At 41.3% G+C, this 9,958-nt stretch overlaps 1 protein-coding gene across 18 annotated transcripts in view; it reads right to left on the bottom strand.

Annotated features, from left to right (window-relative positions):
* Positions 1-6,316: 6,316 nt before the first annotated feature.
* Positions 6,317-9,958, bottom strand: part of eps15l1a (epidermal growth factor receptor pathway substrate 15-like 1a) — a 389,837-nt gene continuing 386,195 nt past the window's right edge. For 16 of the 18 annotated variants that reach the window (XM_078555608.1, XM_078555606.1, XM_078555614.1 and 13 more), the window contains one exon: positions 6,317-7,296. In XM_078555608.1, coding sequence (XP_078411734.1) covers positions 7,150-7,296 — 147 coding nt within the window. In that variant the 3' untranslated portion in view covers positions 6,317-7,149. Of the gene's footprint in view, positions 7,297-8,555; positions 8,629-9,958 lie in introns of those variants that run through there. The other 2 variants (XM_078555622.1, XM_078555616.1) reach the window with 2 other exon arrangements.

Here is a 9,958-nt window from a genome sequence, read left to right as displayed (position 1 = left end):
TTTAATTACTATTATTGCATTCAATTATCTTGCAAATATTACAAACTCTTCAAAAAAACTCCAATTCTACTCAACAGCTGGCACTGTATTAGTGGACAAACATCTCCAGCCACTTCACAGAGGCACAAGGAAAAACTGAGCCAGAGAAGCAGAGGAGAAGGGATAACTAAAAGCTTGGTCAAAGGCATTGGCTTTAAGAATCAGAGATGGAAGGGAGACTTTGATATGGAGAGGATATTGGATTAGAAGCTTGATTCAGATTCAACCAGGATGCTGAAGTTACATGCAGTCTGGTTTAACCCACAACTGTGGCCAGGGACCGGGACAGGGGGTCAATAGAAGGGTATGGAATTTGTGGCTGCGATCAAAGACTGAGGAGAGGAAGCCATATGTCAGTTAAGAAGAATGCCAAAAGAGAAGTTGGACAGTTCATTTAGTGGGATCAGGGCTGAGCGAGCAGTCAGTAGGTAGAACAGGTTAATGGGAGAGAAAGTAGAAATGTGAGAAATCACGTCTATTGTGGAAAGAGGACTAGGGAGTTTGACTTCAAAGGCAATTGAACACATGGTCTCTATCCTGGTGAAGAAGAGATCTATGAGCTTCTTGCACTTGTTATTTGTTAGAGGTGAGTGTTGAGGGACAGCTTAGAGGGTTTTAAGGAGCTGGTGTGTTAGAGAAAAGGTGTTTGAGCTCTACTTTGCCTTCTAGGATGTAATGGGTGTTTTTAGCAGAGGAGAACAAGGTCCAGTAGAACTTGAAGTGGTCAAACAACATCTGATGATGGATGGTTGAACCAGCTATGCATCAGGGAAAGTCAAGTTCGTGCCTTTGGACTTGAAAGGGTGAAGATGGGAACTGCACCCAGAGAATGGCTGGACTGCAAGATGTGAAGGGTTTGCTGGGAAAAGGTATTGAAAGTAATAAGGGAAGAAGAAATCAACAGAAGTATCATGATGAACGAAGAACCAAAAATTAGGTAGTTTGAGAGTTTGGAAGTACAACTTGGGGAGTGACTTTTATCCCCACGCTGAAAGAGGGGGAGATGGCCTGAGCAGCAATCATGTCCATGGGAAAGGCAAGACTGAGGAGGTGGACATAAAAATAGGTACAAGAGTTTATATGTGGTGGAAGGAGAAATCTGGGAAGGACAGGAGCTGAGATGAAAATTGAAGTGTTCAAGGGTTTAAGACCCATTTAGATGGATAGTAATCAAGATCTGAGGCATGTTTCTTGGAATTGTCACACAGGGTGGCTTAAATCTTGATGTTGAGCAGAAGGGGTTATGGTCATGCAATCAAAGTTTGCTGTCTAAATAGCATCACCATGGATTCCCCCACACCAAAATCTTTAATCTCTTAAGGCAGAAGAAAACCTCCACACAGAGCTAAGTGTAAAATCTCTCCCAGCTCATGAAAAGTATTAAGCAAAACTATTGCATTGATGCAATATTAAAGTGGATATGAAACAAGCCTAACTGGGTGTATTATGTAGATGTTATACCCAATGGTCCAAACCGGGCTGGATTCATAGTATTCCAGCCAGCGTTTCACTTGAGCTAAATTCTACCTGTGCTAGTGTAGAAACACTAACGCTGTGGGAACCTTGAAACCTAATAGAACTTTAAAAATTGCTACAGACTCCAACACAACAGATTCAAGAGATGACATTTGCATACCATTGAACACTTCCCATAGTGCTTTAACTTAAAAATCAAACAATTTGAACCTCTACACCAACTGCAACCTTGCATTTTACAATTAAGATCCTTGGTGGGTTCGGGTCTGTGTGATAGGTTAAAACTATATGCACTAACAGTAAAAGACAGGCTGGAAGCATCAAGCTCTCAAAAGCAGAGATGCCAGAATAGATTACCACAAGTTTGATCATATCCATGTGTCACCACATCTAGAGTTCCTTCAAATATCTTGTGTATTATAGATAGAACATGCCAACACCAGAGAGGCCAACTGAGGGTTGCTGTATTTCAACAATCAGGCCATGATTCTGGCAGTGCCATTGTGGAGACTGCCCAGCGGAGTTGACACTTGCCCACAGTCATGGGAAGGATGTCACAGAATCTTACAGCACAGGGAGTGGCCATTCAGCTCACCATGTCTGTTCTTTGAAAGAGCTATCCAATAAATCCCAAACCCTTGGTGTTTCCTCGTAGCCCTTTCACACAGATATATCCATTTCCTTTTGAAAGATAGTATTGATTCTACTTCCACCACCCTTTCAGGCAGCGCATTATTCCAGGTCACCTAGGCCACTCCCTCTTTCTTGCTCATAGGTATTAGCATAGGTCTGACAAGGAAGCTGATGAAAAGTGAGAAAATAAAACAGCATGCCAGAAGCAGCATCGATTATGCCTAAAACTAAGGTGCCAACCTTGTGAAGCTACAATATGGGACCACATGTATGTTTAACAGAAGTAGCATTCAATGGACAGAGTTAAGCAATCCTACAACCAATGGATTAGATCAAAGCTCTGCAGTTCTGCCACATCTAGTCGCAAATGATGGTGGACAGTTAAACTAACAGGAGGAGATGGCTCTGAGCACATCTCCATCCTCAAGTGATGGAAGAGCCGCAGCATGTTAGTGCAAAAGTCAAGGTTTGCAACCATCTTCAACTAGGAGTGCTGAGTGGATGAGCCAAGTCCTGCCCATAGAAAGGTGAAATCCAGTCTGCCAATTATTGTCAGTCCACTCTCTTTCATCAGCAAAGTGATAGAAAGAATAATCAATAGTACTATAAAACAGCACTTTGTTATCAATAGCCTGCCCAACAATTCTCAGTGTGGGTTCCAGCAAGGCTACTCAGATCCAGACTACTGAATTCCAGAGAAGAGGTGACAACAATTGCCCTCGACATCAAAGTAGCATTTGACCAAATGTGGCATTAAGGAGCTCTAGTAAAATTGAAATCAAAGAGAATCAGGAAGAAAGCTTTCCCATTGGCTGGAGTCATACGTGTCACAGAGAAATATGGTTTTGGCTGCTGGAGGCCAATCATCTCAGCCCCAGGACATCACTGCAGGAGTTCTTCAGGGTAGTGTCCATCAAATCATCTACAGCTGCTTCATCAATGACCTTCCTTCAATCATAAGGTCAGAAACGGGGATGAACACTGATGATTGCACAGAGTTCAGTTCAGTTCAAAATTTCTCAGGTAATGAAGCAGTCCCTGCCGCATACAGCAAGATCTGGACAACATTTGGGCTTGCGCTGATTAAGTGGGCAAGTAACATTCGTGCCACAGAAGTGCCAGGCAATGACTATCTCTTACGAGAAAGTCTAACCACCTCCCCTTATATTCAATGATAGTACCATAGTCAAAGCCCCCACCATCAACATCCTGGATGGTGGTGATGATGCGGGGGTAGAGGGTGTTGCAAGGTGGGGTCAGCATTGATCAGAAAATTAACTAGATGAGGGGCATATATATTGTGGCTAGAGCAGGTCAGAGGCTGCAAATTCTGCTGTGAGTGTCGCACTTCCTGATTCCCCAAAGTCTGTCCACCATCTACAAGATAAGTCCATAAACTGTGAAAGGCACCCAAACAGAGCAATTACAATTCTGTCAAGCCTCGGATATGTCTGGTGAGAACACTTGGAGGTGTATGTGCATATAACAGTGTGACATACTGATGCTGGTGGGAGAAGTTTTCAGGTGATGGAATTAAAGATATCCAAAAGAGGCTTATTGGTCAACATAAGTACGTATATAAACAATTTTCATGGCACTTAAACCTAGTTGGTGTGATGGAATACTCCCCACTTGCCTGGATGAGGGCAGCTCCAAAAACACCCAAGAATCTTGACACTATCCAGGATAAAAGAACTGCTTGATTGGCACCCTATCCAACACCTTAAACATTCACTCCCTCCACCACCAGCACACAGTGGCAGCAGTGTGTGCCATATACAAGATCCACTGCAGGAACTCACCAAGCCTCCTTCAACATAACCTTCCAAACCTGTGATCTCTTGAAGAACAAGGCAGTGGTTGCATAGGAACAACACCTCTAAGTTCCCCTCCAGGTCACACACCACCCAGTTTTGAACACTGCCATTTTATGATCGTCATTGGGTCAAACCCTGGAACTCCCTATCTGAGAGCTCTGTGGGATTGTCTTTACCACACAGGTTGCAGCAGCTCAAGGAGAAAACTAAACAACACCTCAAAGGCATTTAGGGATGGGCAATAAATGCTGCCCTTGTTAGTGATGCCCATATCCCATAAATAAACACAAAAACTGGAGAAGCAAAACAATATTGAAGGTGAGAAGGGAGTTGGGAATAAACAATTAAATTAAAAAACCTACTCTATGTAAGTCATGCAGAGTAAAATAGAGGCATCAGACAACTTTTAAGGCTTAAAATTAAAACAATAAATAAATCAAAAACAGCCATGCCCGTTTTGATGAGTCCTCAAAAAATGGTGCTGGCACGAAATGGATCTAGTCCAGCCTGTTCCCAATATTGTGCATGAGTCACACCGAATGTGAAGAGATGTTGACCCTTATATAGAGTCCATGAAGAGAACCTGCCTCGGCAAGCCTCTACACATTCTGCTGCTAGCACGGACCACTCTTATGATAAAATAATTTCTGTAAAAGTGTCATAGAGCAAACGGAATAGAATTCATTTAGCGGCAATTTATCAACATTATACAGGTCACATACACACACAAACCACAGAATCAAGTGGGAGTGAAGTACCTTTTAACATGAAGAGGACTGTAAGATATATACAAAGGAGATTCTGGATCATCACCTTTTACCAAAATTGGACAGGATTTGAAGTACATGGTTGTCACTAGCATTTCAGCAATGTGTAATAGGGGATGGAGGAAAATCACTGCACAATGTCCACAATCTGTGAAAGATCCCTACCAGTGTAATCATAATCCTGCCAAACTCTGGCAATGCCTGATGAGTACACTTGCAGATATACGAGTATGAAGTGGTGATGCTGGTGGGATAAGTTCTCAGTAGGTGAATTAAAGACATTGCATAATAAGCTTATCAATCAACATAAAAGTGTATATATAAACTGCAACAATTTTCATAGTAAATGCTTAAACCTAGAGACAACATTGGCCACACATGAACGAATTGTTACCTTCCCTTCAGGTAGAATTCACCAAGGCTCCTTAGACAGCATCTTCCAAACCCACAACCACTATCATCTGCAAGGACAAGGGCAGCAGATAGATGGGAACACCACCACCTTCTCAAGGGCAACTCCAAGTCACTCACCATCCTGACTTGGAAATACATCGCCGTTCCTTCACTGTTGCCGGGTCAAAATCCCGGAACTCCCTTCCTAACAGCACTGTGGGTGTACCTACACCACATGGACTGTAGCGGTTCAAGAAGGTAGCTCGCCACCCCCTTCTCAAGGGCAACTAGGGACGGGCAATAAATGCTGGCCCAGCCAGCAAATCCCGTGAATGAATAAAAAAGGCAGTAACTCACAGGCAAGTTTTAAAAACATTTGCAGCACTCCTGCTTGCCCCACTGTAGAGGCGTGACACCTGCTGTATTTCCAACGTTAGCAAGCTGTGGTACATATGCCAAGGCCTAGTAGTAATTAAACAAATGGCATATTCATACACACATATATTGTCACTCAGTAACGTGGATGCTTAGCAGCCCAGCTGCTGAACTGCAACAATCTATTAAAAAATGGTCAAACAAGGATTAACCAACAACACAAGTGATTAAGTGACAGGCTGAAAATATTTACATTGTTAATAATCAAGTTCATTGGAATCGGAATTCTTTGTAACTGTTTATAAAGCCTATCATTATTTACTTCACACAACACAAAGGGAAATGTTTTCACTAAAATGTAAAGGAAACCATTCTGGCAGCATTATGACGTGTTCTCAGTGCCGGGCAAGTACATATTGTCACTTTTTGACAGCAAGAGGAATCCATCAAAAATTAAGCTGGAAGAAAAATATTAGTACAAGGTCACATCATGCATGACAAAGGGCAATGTTTTGCATAGGATGCATTATATTCAGACACTTGTTAAATGACACAGATAGCACATAGACTCAAATTGGTTTCATTCCACTTGTGCAGATAGTTTAAACGCAATGCCATACCTTCCCCCTTTTAACTACCTCTAACTGCGGTTCATTGCAGACTATTCCACCTTCTGCACAATTCACATTTAAGTTCCTTCTGTCTCCTAGCAAAAGGTTCAAAATTCGAGGCATATGACATCAGCATGTGAAGTTTTGCAAGAAAAGAATCTGCACAATCTTATCAGAGGCTACAAGAACACACAGGACAGTGAGAGAACTTGGATACCCTTTACATATTTTCATTGTACTACAATCAAAAAATACTGAAACAGTAGGAGCGCGCTGCATTGTCCAGTTGTACAGGAATGTCTCCACACATTTATTATATTAAAGAAAAGCAATGTGCAATGAGTTAAAATCTGATAGATTTTTAAATTACACAACATTCTATTGGACAAATATAACTGACATAATGTACAAGTCCTTACAGGTTAATAAGCTGCACTAAACAGGGTGGTTTCCTGTCCAGGATTTTTAGTTTACTGCAGTCTCACAGTAACACTAAGGCATGTTTGATGGGGAGGTATGGGTGGGTTGTTATAAAACATAAGACAGGACACTGTACATTTAGAGTTTGCAAAAACACCACTTCGGCATTTTGCATCACAAAGAGAATAATAAACTGGGCAGTTTATATATATTATGCATTTGTTTCCTTTAGGAGAGAGGGTGGAGGGGTTTGGCTTTGCTTCTCTCCAATACCGCATTAAAGTTAGTTAGCATCAGTATCAAAGCTTTCAAGTCTTTCATGTGCATAAACACAAGAGCTGAAATTGCTGATTCACTGAGAATGATATAGGTTTCTCTCTCCTTTTTAACTACACACAACATTCTTTGTGCATCACCTCCTGCACCCCCAACGGAGTCCATGCAATTTATTCCACTGGTCCATAAAGTGATTGTTTAGATGCCATCTGGAGAGGAAGGGGGTTTTGTCCAGTACGTTCAGAATATCCAGTGTCCAACCATTTTCTCTTTCCTTCCCATTTCTTCGGCCCTTTAATTTGACAGTTCACATGCCTTTGATTCAGTGGGCCAGGGCACTATTTACACATTTGACATTTCTGCTTTGCTGAGTGCTATGGCTAGCTCTAGGTCCTCTTGTTCTTGCCTTTGTAACCGCTCCAATCTCTCACGTTCTGCTCTTTCACTCTCCCTTTTCGCCCATTCCAGCTGCTGCTCTTCATTACCAAACTGAAAAGAGAAAAACAGGAGAAAATATTAATGCGCATTTAAGAAATTTCCCTCGTGATGTAAACATGCAACATCCCCACCCATCAGCTGAAGCAACTGACAAACACCTGTGTGAAAAACACCAACACTAGTTGAGAGACATTCAAAGTGAAATAGTAGCATCAGAGCTGACTGATGGATTGGCAGAGCTACCCCACCCAGCCTCACTCATTTTTATTGAGCTGTTCAGAAACTATTTAATTAGATAATTTAAACTAATTAAATTAAATAAAAAGACTCTGAAACTAATTTAAAAACATTGTTTTTAATAGCCCAGTGACAGTATCACTACACCACCGCCTCCCCAGTCGGTTGTTGTGTTCTAGCATTTGGCTGTTAGCACTGTACATAAGAAAGGGGAATTCAGCCTATGAAGCACACTTTGCTAGATTGTACAATTTGCCCTCAAACCAGGTAATACCCAGCCCACTTTACTATTGCAGTCAGCCAACTACAATTGATTAAGTTCTCTGAGTTGACTAAGATCTGTAAGCTCTTTCTGACACTTAAACTAATACAAATCCAGATTTTTTTCAACCTTATTTCAACTTTGTGGGGCCTTGCTATGCGCAAATTGTTTTTTTATTCTTTCATGGGATGTGGACGTCACTAGCAAGGCCAGGATTTGCTGCCCATCCCTAATTGCTCTTTGAACTACGTGGCTTGCTAGGTCATTTCAGAGGGCAGTTAAGAGTCAATCACATTGCTGTGGGTCTGAAGGCCAGACCAAGTAAGGACAGCAGATTTCCTTCCCTAAAGGACATTAGTGAACTAATGGTGATGGGTTTTTACGACAATGGTTTCATGGTCATCATTAAGACTTTTTAATTCCAGATTTTTATTGAACTCAAATCTGCTGTGGTGGCATTTGAATCCAGGTACCCAGAGCATTACCTGGGTCTCTGGATTAATAGTGACAATACCACTACACCACCGCCTCCCCAGTCGGTTGTTGTATTCCCCTCATTACAACAGTGACTACACTTCAAAAGTACTTCATTGGCTGTGAAGTGCTTAGGGATACCCAGAGGTAACAAAAGGTGTAATTAAAAGCAGGATTTATTTTCCTTATAACTCTCACCACTCAACTGAGGTAAACAAATACATTCCACCGATTTCTCATACATGGTACTTGACTCTTTCACCACCTCCCCTTTTTTATATTAATGAAACAAACACATTAACTCATATCACTAAGATTTAAATTTGCATATCCAATATTCTGCAGGCTGGGGAAAGAGGGAGGCTCAGTTGCTTATGGTTGATTACATTTTCAATTTGTGATCTGCATCCCTGCAATCAAAAGTCCTCTTTTGATTTTCTTTTCTCAAGTTCAGTTGTTTGCATCACTCTAAATAATGGCCTGAGTGCTAGAATCCTACTGAGCATGCTTTTCTGGACTCCTTGCAATGTGCTTGATTGAACTTAAGTAGCCAAAATCACACATGTACAACTTAAGCATGGTAATGAGTATAACAGGGTTAAAATTACCCTGTAACTCTCATATCCTTGAGGGTCACCCATAATAATGACAAAGCAGCTACATGATTACAGGAGGTTGTCACATGAAACAATGACCTAAAACAGTTATCGATTCAGAGACCATGGGCTCAAATACCAACATTTCCATCTCACACAACCAATGGCTGTGTCCAAAGAAAAGAAATATTGCAGGTTTTTAGTCAAAATAGAACCCATTTAATAATTGTCCAGGTTTCATGCATCCTGATCTAATGTGTAATTACTAGTGTTAAGATCTAGCCACCACACTCTATTCTCACCATTTAATCCTACAGAGTGTCATCAATCTCCCTTACAGCAGTCTAAAGGCAAAATACTGCGGATGCTAGAAATCTGAAATAAAAACAGAAAATGCTGGAAAGCTCAGCAGGGGTCTGACAGCATCTGTGGAGAGAGAAACAGAGTTAACGTTTCAAGTCCATACGAAGAAGAGTCATACGGATTCGAAACGTTAACTCTGTTTCTCGCTCCACAGATGCTGTCAGAACTGCTGAGTCTTTCCAGCATTTTCTGTTTTCATCCCTTACAGTAGTCACCTGGCAACACAGCTTGGTGCCATCAAACTTTGAGTTATTAAATATGTTTGCAATTCAAATATGCATTTGCTTCTACAAATCGCTTCAATACAAGGAACATTCAACTCATGAAACAATAACTGTATAATGATACTTATCCAGCTTTGTTATCTCAATACTCATCTATTTCCATTCTTTGGCTGGCCTTTCAACCTGCATACTCCATGAACATGAGCTCATCCCAATGTCCGGTTCACTCATTATCCCTGTGCTCACTGACCAGTCTGGCAATGCTTAATTTTACAATTTGTTTGATAGCACTCTTGTGGAGCAACTTGGGGCATTTACTACGTTAATAGCATTATATAAATGTAAGCCTTTATTATTGTTATTAAGATGCACATACCAAGTCCTTGCAACCATAGTGACCAGCACCCAAAAGTTTATTCACTGAACTCTGGGTACAAGTGCTCACTCTCTGCTAATACAGCTGCTGTACTCCAATTTTACTCTGGACTGTACACATTTTAAACATGTCACACCTGCGTTCAGTGGGTCTCAGGTAACAGCTTTGGCTCAGTGGTAGC

The sequence above is a fragment of the Cetorhinus maximus genome, chromosome 13 (assembly GCF_964194155.1).
Source record: "Cetorhinus maximus chromosome 13, sCetMax3.hap1.1, whole genome shotgun sequence".
In the NCBI taxonomy this organism is placed as follows: domain Eukaryota; kingdom Metazoa; phylum Chordata; class Chondrichthyes; order Lamniformes; family Cetorhinidae; genus Cetorhinus; species Cetorhinus maximus.
The sequence above is the reverse complement of the archived record's forward strand: the minus strand, read 5'-3'. Positions and strand labels throughout refer to the sequence as shown.